Source organism: Leptosomus discolor, chromosome 5 (assembly GCF_034619465.1).
Source record: "Leptosomus discolor isolate bLepDis1 chromosome 5, bLepDis1.hap2, whole genome shotgun sequence".
NCBI lineage: Eukaryota > Metazoa > Chordata > Aves > Leptosomiformes > Leptosomidae > Leptosomus > Leptosomus discolor.
The window spans coordinates 34,260,527-34,274,763 of NC_141395.1; the positions used below are offsets into that span (position 1 = coordinate 34,260,527).

At 42.5% G+C, this 14,237-nt stretch overlaps 1 protein-coding gene across 1 annotated transcript in view; it reads left to right on the forward strand.

The window, feature by feature from the left end:
- Positions 1 to 13,000, forward strand: part of TMEFF2 (transmembrane protein with EGF like and two follistatin like domains 2) — a 131,133-nt gene extending 118,133 nt beyond the window's left edge. The window contains exons 8-11 of the mRNA XM_086465609.1: positions 5,520 to 5,643; positions 7,143 to 7,301; positions 12,409 to 12,495; positions 12,904 to 13,000. Coding sequence (XP_086321735.1) covers positions 5,520 to 5,643; positions 7,143 to 7,301; positions 12,409 to 12,495; positions 12,904 to 13,000 — 467 coding nt within the window. The remainder of the gene's footprint in view (positions 1 to 5,519; positions 5,644 to 7,142; positions 7,302 to 12,408; positions 12,496 to 12,903) is intronic.
- Positions 13,001 to 14,237: the final 1,237 nt, after the last annotated feature.

The following is a 14,237-nucleotide window of genomic DNA, read 5'->3' on the forward strand; positions in this document are numbered from 1 at the left end:
CTCTTGACTTTGCAAAGGGACCTTTGAACCATTCTTCCAAATGTTCCTGGGCTGATGAAGCTCTCTTTTACCCAAAAAGACAGCAGTTGCTGACTCTCTGAAGACTGCAGATGAGTAATGTAAATTGTCCCCAGGGTCATCCACAGTATTCAGATTCCCACCCCTAGTCAATCACTGAAGCTCTTCTACAAAACTGAGGGCACACTCTGCCTTTGCTCCACAGATTGATACTCCCTGGACCTTTATTTTGATTTCAGGTGAGAATTGTGCACCAAGTGTCTATCATGCAGAGCAGAAGAGCTTTGTTAAGTTCAGTTCCCAATGTTATGCTCTGTAGCATATCTTTGGGAGAGCTGCCAAGGAGGTAAAAGGAGTAGGGGGGACACACCTCCAAAAGGGGCTGAGAAGGTTAAGGACATACATTTGACACAAGAATCCCTTTCCTCCTTCATAAATCCTCTGATAATGTGATGTGTAAAGAGTCACTACCTCAATATCAGCGGGAGCTTTTGGCTGCAAATTTGACTGACCTCAGCAGTATTAAAAGATTAAATTATTAGGTAAGTCAATTCTCCTTAACCGCTGTTTGCAATGAGATAGGTGTCAAAATAGCTTCTACTGCACATCATTCACCATCGCATCCCTTATTTGATGAAATTTATGTATATATATGTATTTTCAGGACTTCCTTTGGTCCAGTGATGACTGTATACTAGGTATTAACACTGTACACGACCCAGTATTTTCTTATATGGGCATAACCTATCAGTTATTATTTCCATAAGCTCCAACATTTCACGCTGTACAACAGTGAAAATGCTAACTTGAGAATTTACAGGCTCTGGCCCTCTACTTTGCTTGCCTGAAATCACCTAGAAAGTCTCACTAATTTGAACATAAAGAATGGCAGAATTATCAGCCCTGCAGAACTGATTGTTAAGTGCCTGACAGTCAATTTTTGGACATAAGAATCCTATTTTTGCCTACATTTTTTGTCTAATTTCTCCAAAGTGGATTGCAGGAACTGGTGTCTGGAAAGAATTTTCTGGGCACTCCAGGCAGTACTTCATATAATCCTCATCAAGGGCACTAATGGATTTATCTGTTTGTCAGCAGCGCTACTCCACATGCTCAGTTGTGTAACAGAAGCTCCACGCTAGCTCAGATGGGACCTGGGGACTGCTGAGGGCTGCCCAGAGAAGAATCTGGCTGCATTGTTTTAATTGCTTGCAGAGTTGGGTCCTGCAACCGGGCAGATTCTTTCGGCTTTTGAATTTCAGCCTTCACTGAAATACTTGCCTGAGAATCCTAACGGTGCACACTCAGCTTCCAACAACTGAAGGAACAGCACATAGCTAAACCAGAAATTAAAATAAAAAGAATACAAAATATATTTGAAGTAATTCTTCCTGTCTTTCTTAACGGAGGACAGGAACAACTGTAGATACTAAAGAATTTAGACAAGATAGCTTTAAATAAGTTATTTAACATTCCAGAAGATAATCCATTAGGAACAACAAGATCTCTGAGTGGGTGGTCAGTCACACTGGATAACTTTCCAAGAACCAATTTACCCCAGCTAAAGAGCTCATTGTCTTGGCATCTCCCTGCCATCCACAGAAAGGTTGGAGAGCAAGTGTTCCACTGGGAGACTCTTCTAGGAAGCAAGATGATAAGCTGTTTCAGTCTACGCAAAGTAGCATCTGGTCTCAGTGCATTTAAAAATAATCTGTTTTGACTAGTGTATCTTATATGATAGGCTATCATGTCATGTTCTGGCACTAACAAAAGATGTGAACAATATGAAATGTCATGTTAGGCTAAAGATGCAAAAAGTGTTGCAGAAATTCAAAAGATGTTGGCTTCATCAAAGTGGCATTTTCCATCAGAAAAATGCTTCAAGAAAAAGATTTCTGAATACAGTTGATCTTTTTAAAATAAGAAGGAGGAGCATTCTGAGAAACGTGGCAAGAATTACATTTGTCCAGAGATAGAAGAGACTGACCCAATCCAATTTTTATCTTAAGGCTTTACAGCTTCTGTCTCAAATTCAAGCCATCACAAAAAGGTACAAACCTGTCGTTTTGGTGCAAATAAAACTTTCACGCATAGTTGCCAATAACAATGCAGCAAGTGTAATATTTAAAGAGAAGCTGCTGAATTTAACGTTACTGAAATTTGACTAACTTTGAATTTGGTTGTGTCATTACTTTATGAATAATGATCTGCTGTGCTTGGGAAAAAGTGGGTAACTTTGTATTTAAGCTTTGCTCTATATAGGCATAAGGTTGGTGTGGTAGAGGGGCTCTTGAGTTCAGTGATGCTATAATCTGGTCGGTGTGGATTGCCTCCAGTACTGAATTTATAAATAATCCAAAATAAGGAGGGAAGTCTTAATTTATTTCATTTATTTTTTACTTTTTTGAACTTTGTACAGTTCTTATTTGATTCATAATTTAAACTTTTTTTTATTCATATCCTTTCTTTTTAGAAATTATTTATATAGTTCTTGTTTCATAGTGATGTAAACATTGTGATGCATTCATCACAGTATCTCATCGATGGCTGGATTACTGAAAAGTGCTCAGATCCTTCAGGAATGATAGCAGTCAGTTTTAAAATGAAGGAACTTTTAAAACATATCTTGGTGTTTGGGTCTTTACTTTGAATCTGAAAAGATGTTTTGTGTAATAAGAAAAAAGAACCTGTTTTGAGGCAGGGGAATTATTTTGGGTGAATTCAAAATGTGCTGGAAGAGGAGGGGAGCTTCTTTGTCTGAAGTAAATGCTGCCTTCATCGTGGTCTGTCTCTTGAATGACCAAAATGGCAGATCAAACTAAATACACATTTTTCCTTCTTTCTGCTTTTATGTTCAATCCCTAACTCTTTTAGAGGAGTCATCAGTCAAAATAAGAGACTACAATTTGTGTCTAAGTTTTGTGGTTTCTTCCAAGCCAGATGACAAGTATTTCCCATTTGAATTGTTCATCCTATGAACTGCTAGCAAAGTTTAGGCCATCTCATTTTTGATTCAGTAACGCAATTTCCATCGTAACATAACACTTAGAGGTGTAATTACAAGTTCTTCAGGATCCTAGATTTACTTTAAAGTATGCTAGAGACGTTTTTAAAGAAAACACGGTTTCTACCCACATGATGACAGGAGGAGGAAAAATTGTTCCTCTTTTTACCAGCCCTACAGCCTACACACAGCAAGAGCATCTGCAAGTCTGGGAGAGGTCCTGGTCCCCCTTTCAAGTCCTAGCAGATTAGTCTGTCCTGAAAGTAACAATTTCCCTCACCACCTTGAAGTGTGCCTTTAAAAAAAAAGAAACCAAATGGTATCCTTAGCATTTTAGCAACACTCATCTGAGAGAGGAGGGATTATCACACTGGTTGGCGGTGGTGCACGGACATCGCAGCAGTATCTTGGTACCTGAGAAGGAAGGATCAGAGATACACACACAGACACACACAGGCACAGAGAGTCTCCTGTTCTTCAGAAAGGAAGCAAACTTCCTCTTGATAATGGAAGGTTTGAAGGAAATGTGCAATATTTTTCACAATTAAAAAAATGCATATTAATGAGGATCCCTTATTTCTTAGTGCAGTTTCTTGGACAGAAATGTATTTTAATGTGGACCATAGCAGTTATCCAGCACACCCAGAAACCATCAGGCATGGTGTATAGATGATCGCTACATGGGTATGGAGTCCAACAAGTCCCAAGCACATTGGGATCTACGTGTGTGCACTGGGCAAGTCCATTGATAGTTGACACACGTCACACTTTTTTCTGTTCTAGGAAGATTTCCAAGTAGAAAAAAGGAACATACATGAAGTCCTGTTGAGATGATGACTCTCTATGTATGTATTTCACATGTTGGTAGCCAATGTCTCACCTAGGGGGTGATAGGTAGCGAGAAATGTTTAGTGACAGACCAAATAGACCTTCTGCTCCCACATCTTTGCAGTAGCAGAAATTTCTGGCCAAGCTCTCAAAGGAGGTTATGCCATGCCTATAACACCTCCTGTCAGCCCGTGCCATTTCAGAGATGGCTGTCAGCCCCAAGCCCAGGAATCATCACTGCACTGTGATGCAGCACCCGCTTCTGCGCTGTGTTGTCATTGACAGCCTTCATGGCAGCTTGGCACAGATACCCTAATGTAAATAGGGAACTAGGAGAGGCAGACAGGTTTGTGTTCAACGTATGTGCATTTAGAAATATGCAATAATTGTCCATAGTACAGAGGTTCTGAAAGTCCTAACAATGAACAAGTACTGGTCTCTACAGGGATGTAGATGTTGCCCTGTCATTCTCGTTTGCTGGGAGCTTGTCCTTGCCTGTTTTAACATAAGGACAATATAACCAACTTTATTAGTGCAAGTTGTTAGAGACTCTTAAAACTCTCCTTGGGCAGCAGCGACAGGAAAGAAATTCATTATGAAAATCTGAATCTTGGATCTGCTGCACACACTTTTCCCAAAGGTGGGATAATATCTAAGCATACCTACTGCCGGCATGACTGGCTTGGAGGCAGAACACAAATTGCAATTGTTTCATAACACTCGGGGACTTCCTTTGGAAGAAACAAATGCTTCAACTTACTTGTGTGCAAACTACATTTCCTCAGACATCTATCATATTTTTTCCTTCTGTTTTTAATGAATTGTGACTAGATGATGCTATCACAGAGAAAGAGTGTTTACAATTTGAGAAGTTATAAGTAGTGCTTAAATGGAAGAGTTTACCAAAATTACCCACGTTAATTAACACCTCGGTGGCATGTGAGTTTATGGGAAGTAACACTCTGTATTTCAGCCCATGATGTAAATGTTGAGCATGTAGCTGTTTCAAGACTAAGTGAAGCCTACATTTTCCTGGCTACATGGAGGGAAGTGTTTTCCCGGATTTGCAGTCTCAGGACAGTTTAACAGCTGCAGAAGTAGGCACAGAAAGTCAAACTAGTTTAGAGGTGCCCATGCTGTGGGATGGGGAGGAGGCCAGCGGGCTCAGGGGCATGCAGCACTGATGATAAACTTCAGCTCTGGACTCCTGCTCCCCTACTTCAGCCACAAAATTATCTTTCTGAATATGTTGTATTGAATGACCAAATATATTGTAATGGTATATTACATGCAAATGTCCAGGGTATTCCTCCTAGCCTTGCCTGGGTGTGAGGAGACAGTCCACAGAGAATAACAGAAATGATGGGGCATTTTTCATGTGGTATTCTGTAATCAGGTTTTGAATAGTCGAATTATATTTTCTGGTGTCTCATTTGCTGTAACTTGACAGGAATTAGATTTACAAAAGAATGACAGAAAACCTTGCAAAGCTTTGCATCTACATCAGCCTACCTGTTTCAAGGTGCAAACCCTTGCTCTTGCTTCCCATAAACAACATCTTTCACATCTTGTTCTTCTGATTTTCCTTTCTTTTATATGTTAAGTTCTTTCCATCATTTCACCTTATCCTGCATTGTCAGGTTAATGTTCCCTTCACCTGTGTTCACAGAGAATGCAAATAAACTGGAAGAAAGCGCAAGAGGGATCTACATCCCTTGTCCAGAGCATTACAACGGCTTCTGCATGCATGGCAAGTGTGAGCACTCCACTAACATGCTGGAACCATCTTGCAGGTAACCCTTCTACCAAGGAGGAAAGGCTACACGTGTGAAAATACTGACTTACAAAAACAGTCTAGATAAACTATGGGAAATAATAGTAATCATGGCCTTTTTTGCTACAAAAACCATTAGACTTAAATTATTCAACAAATTCCCCGTTTTATGTGGCAAAAGTTTATTGAGTAACACACAATGTTAATTGATGGTAAAAACATTCAGTAACCTTCAGTTATATTTAGTTATATTTTAAAAATCACTTTGCAAAGTGCTCGGGCAGCCACTAGGTAGCCTCCTCGGTCTGAAGGAGAGGAGTGTCACCAGGGATATGTCCCTGCTGTGGCAGGAGTGATGCTCATCGGGCAGCGAGCTGGGGCAAAGGTGGCTCCTTCACGCAGGAGGTGGCTTTGGAGGAGGTTAGAGCAGGGAGGAGGAGTGATAGTGAAAGCACATGTTTCTGCAGCAAATGCCTCCCTGCAGAGGTGTGGATATTACTTATGAAGTCCAACCAGTGGCCTGGTGGCAAAGAAAGGGACTACTACACATGAAGCACTGTTTTCCTGGGACATTGGACTAGGATAGCAAAGATACAGTCCAGACTTACCCCCCAGGGCAGATCCTCAAGCCAGCTTCTCCCAGCACCCACAAACAGCCAGGGCATGTTTTGCTCTTTGCAAGTGCTGCGTTCTAAGTTCTCCATTCAGCTGGAAAATGTCCTTTCCTCAAGCTGCTGGCTGCTGTGGGAATGCAGGAGAGGAAAAGGGTGGAAGCTCAAGGCTGAACCCATCAGGGTTAGTGCACCACTAACACTTCTGAGACAAGCCCAAGCGATCTGGCTGCTGCCATTGACCTGGATTTTTGCGTCTTCTTGCTTGGGCTTTTTAGGGAAAACGGGGCAAGAGCTAAAATGAGAAAAACACTGTTTGCTCCCCAAAATCACAGAGGGGAGACGTCAGGCTGCAGGATGGGAAGTGGTGGGCAGCACAGCAGGCAGCATTGGGGTGGATGGTTGCAGCATCAACAGAGGGTTTTTTTATAGCAACCAGACAAAATGTAAATGAAGTGTCTACTTGCAGGAACATCTAATCACATTTCATATGGATCTTGGATGATTGCTTATCACCTCCTTAGGGGTAATCTGCATAAGGAGCCACAACTAGATGGCTTTTCACCCTCCCCCACCTCCCCAAAGAAAGGGAGAAATCTAAAATATGTTGTGCAAGGAACTAAATGGATTCTCTTCACAACGTGCAAGTAGTTCCACTTGATGCTGGGTAAGTCCCAGTCCCCTGGGCACCTCCTGGCACTATTGCAGTGTCGTTCATTCTCGCAGACCTTGGTAACACTGAGGACATGAAGTCTTCCCTCTATGAGGTTGAGGAGGCACCAGCATTCTCTCTAGGGGGCCTGTCCTGCGAAGAAAACACATATGCTTATGCTTAGGCCACTGATTTTTTTTTCCAGCATTCTTTGAAAGCAGTAGGTATAACTGGAAAAAGTATTTTTTGTTTCAGATGCGATGCCGGATATACTGGACAACACTGTGAAAAAAAGGACTACAGCGTTTTATATGTGGTTCCAGGTCCAGTACGATTTCAGTATGTCTTAATAGCAGCTGTGATTGGAACCATCCAGATTGCTATCATCTGTGTTGTAGTCCTCTGTATTACAAGGTCAGTATCTCTGGTACTTTGTAATAGAAAAAGAAAATACTTTTGTTTTTTGTACTTTGTGCGCTGATTATACAGATTTCTGCAGTGACACTACTGATAACAAATGCTATTTAATTCTCCAACAAACAGAAGACATCGTCTGGTCCAGCCAGCTAGTGCTGCTTCATTATTATGATTGAATTTTTACTTCCATCTTAATCAAACTTAGGTAGCAACGGTGCCTACAGCAAATGAAGGTTCCAATTTTGTATTCAGATGCTTGGACAAATATTGTTGATATAAATAAGAGGAATATAAATACAGCAGCTGGATCAACACTTAATAAAACTAATCATATCTCCATCTGGTTTCCTCAAGGGCCCATTCCCTTAGTCCTAATCAGGCAAAGCATACAAACTTTTAAGCCTGTTTGCAATCCTGTTGATTAAATGATTTCATTAGGCTTGTATACATGTTCAAAGGTACCGCACATGTTTAAGGCCATCACTTGATGGTGGCACACCAAGCCATGGTTGTTTTTTTTCTTTAATGAGGAGGAAAGGGTTGTTTGTATGGAAATGATAGCCTCAGGGTAGTTCAGAATGAGAGGGGTAAATGCAATCCTTACCCTCCTACACATGCTGCTCCACTTCCCCACTGAACTATGTTACTGTTTCTGGGAGGGCTTGGGGTAAGTTCTGAACTTCAGATGTCTTCAAGTTTCTCTCAGAAATGAGGAGGTTAAATTAATTCAGCTAGCTACACTGATAAATCACTCTTTTAGAAACAGATTTCTTGCTAAAATAAAAAAAAAAATAAATAAAAGCCAGATATCATATCTCTGTAGAAAATGAAATTTCTAATATATTTCAGTCCCTATGTTGCACTACCTGGCTGGAAGACAAGTGTCACATTTGTTCCTGGAAAAGACCAAAAAAAAAATCATAACTCCTTCTCTGGCCTAAAGGCATAAACCAAAAACATCTGATGAAAGGTAGCTGCTTTTTTGGCCAAGCTGAGTCCATCAACTCGGTGGTAAACACTGAGTGAGGCAGTAGATTATGGTGATATTCACAGAACAAATGCTCTGTATCACTTTGTCGAGTGACTCCACTTTTGTCACCTTGACGCAGTAATGCAGAGTACTTCATATTGAAGAATGAAGACAGTGCGCTGCTCCGAGTGATCTGGTACTGTCATGCAAATTACCCATCACACTGTTTTCATAAATAGACCGTACCTTCCCCCCCACACACACTTTGTAACCGAGTTAATTTATGATCTTTTGACTTTTTTCTGTAATGCATGTAATTACTGCAGAGCATCCTCCATCCCAGCATAATGATTCAAGATACATTTGCAAAAGTGTACCCTTAAGCGGCCTAAGAGAAATCCATATGACAAGAGAGCATTGTGGAAGCACATGCATAAGTAATTGAGTTTTTGAAGTCATCTGCTTTGGAGAATCTGGCTGTACTGGTTTGAACTCCACACCCTGAACTCTCGAAAGTGCTAAAACCATCCTACCAGGCTCCTGGGAGATAGAAGGGAAACTTCACTCGCTCAGAGGCTGCTGCGGTCAAATTCTACAGCTTATTTCAGTGCAGCTTCACCTACTTAAGTTATCAAATGAGTTTGGGGCACTATGTCCAAACCCTGCCTTTGAGCTGCATAAGACTACCATTGTAAATCTTTTAGCTGTCGTTACTGTTGTTGCTCTTAAAATCATACCTGTACAGTAGTGCAAATCTGTGGGGCATTCTCCATTGCTGGAGGACTCTGAGCAATTCCCAGCCACTTTATGGCCGTTGTTACACAGACACTTGCTGTGCTGCTGACAGGGGCAGTCTTGCCCCTTCCCCTGGCACCTGGGCACTTGGTCCTGCCAATGCTCTTGCGCCACCAGTAGCATTTCTGTAGCCACACAAAGAACCTGGTCAGGGGACAGATTCAGCTGAAAACTCAGCCAACAAAACTGATCTATTTGTTTTTACGTGGCTTGATTCCTTGGAGAAGTTGGCTACTCATCGCTAGTGCCAGCAGTGGGAATAAGCGGCTGGGCTGGAGGAGTAGGGTACCAGAGGCCAATAAGTACGGAAGGAAGGAGGTGGGGCAGTGAGGCACAGTCCCTACACCCAAGGACTTAGGTAAATAATATAGGTATGGCTTAGTGTCATAATGATTCTCAGCAGTTTTCTTTACAGCTTTGCATTTTTAGTGCTACCCTAATGTTTAGTCACAGCGGCTTATTTATGTGAAGAAACAACTTGATTAAAAATGAATGCATAATGTGTTTTACCTGCTATGAATCACATTGTGAGTAACTCAAGCTTGCGAGCAAGCTTCAATGGAGGGAGGGCAAGCAGCCTGTGCTCCAGTACCTAGTTTACATTGACATAACTGCTGTGTTCATAAATGAATGCATCCCCCACACAGAGCACTACAAAGAATTTCTGATTAAAGACTTAAGGACCAAGGAAAAGCTGTCACTCAATTTTAGCAGATGATTAAGTCTAAAAAGCTGGTTAAAAGCCAACACCCCTCTTAGGAAACCCAGATGCGCTTCAGATACAACCTACCTGTAAATGCAATAGCACTGCATTTAAGCAGTTGTGGTGTCAGTACTAGGCCCTGGATCTTCCCAGGCTTCCATCAGTTGGTAGCGTAGTGTATTATGCAATTAAAACATGGTCATTTTTGGTTAAAAGATGCATTTTCATCATCTTAATTGGAGTAATCTCTATATTTGAATTGATTTCTCTCGACCTTGGACTGAGTGACTGTATAGATACTGTCAGTGCTGGTTTTGGTAAAGCACCCTGTGAGATGCTCATCTCCCTGCTTCCAGCTGGAGCAGTTGGTATCCACTGTTCCTCGGGAACGCACGGCTGCATCCCCTACGAGCGCTGGCCATCCTGGTCATTCCCCAGCCACCCGCTACCTCCATGTTTCTTGCAAAACCAGTCTGTCTGTGACCACTGTGGCTTCCCACACCTGGTTCCCCAACGCTGCTTCGCACAGCAGAGTGCTGGGGCAAAGCAGGGCTGCACCTTGTGGTGTAAATCCTCATCCTCTGGGACTCAGGAGGAATCCCTGGTAGCTTGGTCATCCTGCGTGGCAGCTGGTGGCTGCAGCAGGGTTTAGCAGTGCTGACTCTCAGCATGTCAAGGTGTCGGTGCTGCAAGGTCCTGCTGTGCAAGCTCTGGCTGAATGGGCAGGAGAGGCCGCTCGGGGACAGTCGGGGCTGGGAGGCTCTCAGTGTGCACATGACATGCGGCTCAGTGAATCAGCCCTGTGTTTGCTAACAACAGCTCCCTGACTCACTCAACGTTTGACTGCCTTTTTAGGAACACGCAGTGAATAACGAGTTTGTCATGAAATCGCAAACCAGCTAAAGTCTGCATTAGTTTCATAATGAAAGCTCTGCCGTGACCTCCGAGAGCACTGGAGATGCAGGCTTATTTTTCCTGGAGTAATGATAGCAGCCTACTTTACTGCTTCCAAGAAAGGAACGAGGCAAAATATAGCGCACAGCCATACAGTTTCTCACGAGGGGGTGGTCCCATTGGCTTAAAAGTGAGGCAAGTCAGGACAATCTGACCCATATTTTGTTAGACACTTACATAATTGTATTTCAGCATTGTGAAATGCTTTGTAAGTCCTTATGCTCTTGTTTAGCCTTTCAGCTGGTGTCACAAAACTATAGCATCACTGCCATTTGACGGGGGGGCGGGGGGGGGAAATGACCATTTTGATTTTAAAGGGTCAGCAAAAATTTATTTGACTCTATTTCGCTGTTAGCTGTTTGACACAGAGCTGAAGGCAAGTGCTTTGAGTTCTCACTGATCTGAGATGGTGGGCTCTTCCCGGTGCATAACCCATAGGGTTTCGCAAGGTACCACTGAAAGCTTTCCCGTAACAGAAAAACAAGTTAGCCCAATACAAAGGGATTTTTTTTCTGTGTCAGCATGGTCTGGAGTATCGTGGGTCTTTGTGTCATGCCACTCTGAGAGGGTGTTTCAGTCTTTCTTGTGTATCTGCCCACGCGGAGGGCAGAATGAGGCACACCGAGGCTAAAAACTGGTACTGAGCTTCAGCTGAAGAAAGAGGACAAATGCATGGCCAAATTTGGAATAGCTTGTTCCTCCTCCTGTGCAAAATGTTAACTAGATCACCCTGGATAAAGAACCGTTTTTATGGCTGGTTGTTTCTCTGTAGCTCACCATTTTCCTACTGGTACCACAAAGGCAAAAAGTGCGTAACCCCCTTGACTTTCAGCTGCCTAGACTTCCTGTGGCCTCCACCTGGGGCTAAACTTCTCCATGCTTTCTGTCTAAGGGTGCCTTTCCATGGGAGGAAACCAGAAACACGCTATTTTCTTTCCATTAGGGGGAAACGCTTCGTAGCATCCCCATAGCCGACGATGCTGCAGGTAAAAGGTTGAAACATGCCCTTGCTGAGGAGCACCATGAGGTCCTGAGGCAGAAGAGATTTGCTTTTGCAGCCATCCAAAGGAAAATAAGATTTTGGTCTTTCCAGTGCGATTGCTTTCCACACTAAGCCAAGCAGCCGTGTGAGGAGCGTAGTGCGGTGCAGGCACCCGTAAGTGAAGTAGCTGCTCACTAATGAGCTGAGCATGGAGCATTTCCATGGAGACTAATAGGGATTGCGGACGCTTAGCTCCTCAGAAAGGCAGCCCCCGCATCCACTTTGTAAATACTTCACAGACCTGGGACGCCGAGAAGGTGAGCGTGAGACTGTCCTAAATCTTCCACCTGCGCCTCGCTGAAAATAAATCCATTATTTAAAGATGAGAGATGCAGTGCAGTTGGGGCTGTCACAACACAGCAGAGTCACCACTGCTCACCAGTAAGGAGCAGGAATCTTAAAGTTTCCGTTGCCATATTTTTATTTACAGTATGTTTTGTGGGGTTCGGGGGGGGGTGGGGGGGGGGGGGGTGGGGTTGTGGTACCATTGCCATTAGCCAGCCCATTTCATCTCATTGAAGAGGAAACGCTCTGAGGGCCAGAGGATGCCCCTCTCGCCCTCACATCCCCTGCTGCCTGTGCCACCTCTCGAGCAGACATGCTGTTAAGAGCCCTGTATTCTCACAACTCTCTTTTCCAGGAAATGTCCCAGGAGCAACAGAATCCACAGACAGAAGCAAAACACAGGGCACTACAGTTCAGACAACACAACAAGAGCATCGACAAGGTTAATTTAAAGAGCGCATGTTTCCACAATGGCAAAACTAACTGCAGAGAGCTTGGACTACAAAATACAGTATTATAGACAAAAGATTAAGACAAGATCTACACATGTTGCCTTGCATTTGTGGTAATCTACACCAATGAGAACATGTACTACAGCTATATTTGATTATGTATGGATATATTTGAAATAGTATACATTGTCTTGATGTTTTTCTGTAATGTAAATAAACTATTTATATCACACAATATAGTTTTTTCTTTTTCATGTATTTGTTATATATAATAAATACTCAGTGATGAGAAAAAAATTGCCTTTCTTAAATTTGCTGTATCTCATAGCTGTGTATAATCTTGGGATATTGTATATGGACACTAACAAATCTCTTCTTTTTTTTTTTTCTTTTTCCAGTTCTAGTGGCAATTTTGAGTCTACTGAACTCAGTAGTAGGGTTTTGAGTTGGTCCAAGATCAGCGACAATTATGGATGTGGGAAAGGTGAAGAATAATTTAACCTACATTGAGGAGGGATAAAATATCTCAGATCCGGAATCAACTACATTTCTTCAGCCTTCTTCTCCCATACCATCTATCTTTACTCTCCCATAGCTTAGGAAGTCTTTGCCTTTTAAATTAAATCCTAACCGAAGGGGAAATGGAAATTCTCGGTAACCACGATGAGAGTGTTGGGGGGTAATGTTTCAATTTGGGAGGGAATTAGGTGTCTGTCAAGGTGAAGCCTAAGAGAACACCTTGCAGATCAGCACTGGTCACTGGAGTGAGTGAAAATCACTTCTTACTGTTGATTGAAAATTATTAGGTTAAAAAAGTTAATAACATAATAACAGCTGAAATGCCAGCACCATTTGTACCTCATGAACATGCTGATATGATTTATTTTTTCAAAGAGAAGGTGAAAACCATTCAGAAAATACTTTATGAATAACTTTATGGGTGACCCTACTCCATTAAATGTAATGAACTTGAATGTCGGCTATACCTCAGGAAAATAAGGGCATGTGTTTTGTCACATCCACATGATGGGCAAGATGCACAGTTATTTCTATGGTAGCTGAAACTCTCCAAAACACATTCTTTCGAGAAGCTGATATTACTGTAGTTTGTGCTATGAATTTTGAAGACAACAGAGTGAGACTGAAGGGCAGAGTGCAGTAACTTCACTCCTGCTGGATAACATCCACTCCACTACGTGACTACCAGAATACTAGTCACGCTAAATAACATAACTGAACTAAAAACCCCTTGTAACAGTATTCCTTGTGCTGCTCCTTTCCAAAGAGACTTTGCCTAGGCAGAAAGTACCCATGCCAAGAGTTAGGAGTATTTCTCACTGTCATCACCACATAAGAAATTGCATTTGGGTCAGAATCAGATCGGGGGTTACCTGGGATGATGTCATGAGTGTGTTTCCATTTCCTGCTTCAGCATTGGTCTGATTGCTCACAACACTCACCACCAACCCCACCAGTGACAGTCCACCCGATCTGGCCTTCAGACGCGGGTGAAGCGATAACTTCTACTCTAACATGGCTTTTGGTCTCCCTCTCCCGACCCCAGCCTGCTTTAAAGTGAATCCATTGCATGATGTTCACACAGTATCAGTTTTTGTCTTGTTCTGGGTTTCTTGGCTTTTTAAAGGTAATAAAAGGCGATTGGCAAGAGATGCTTCCAGGCACCTGGTCTGTGCTGATTGATGGGAGTGGGAGTGCGGTGCTTTCACAGGCA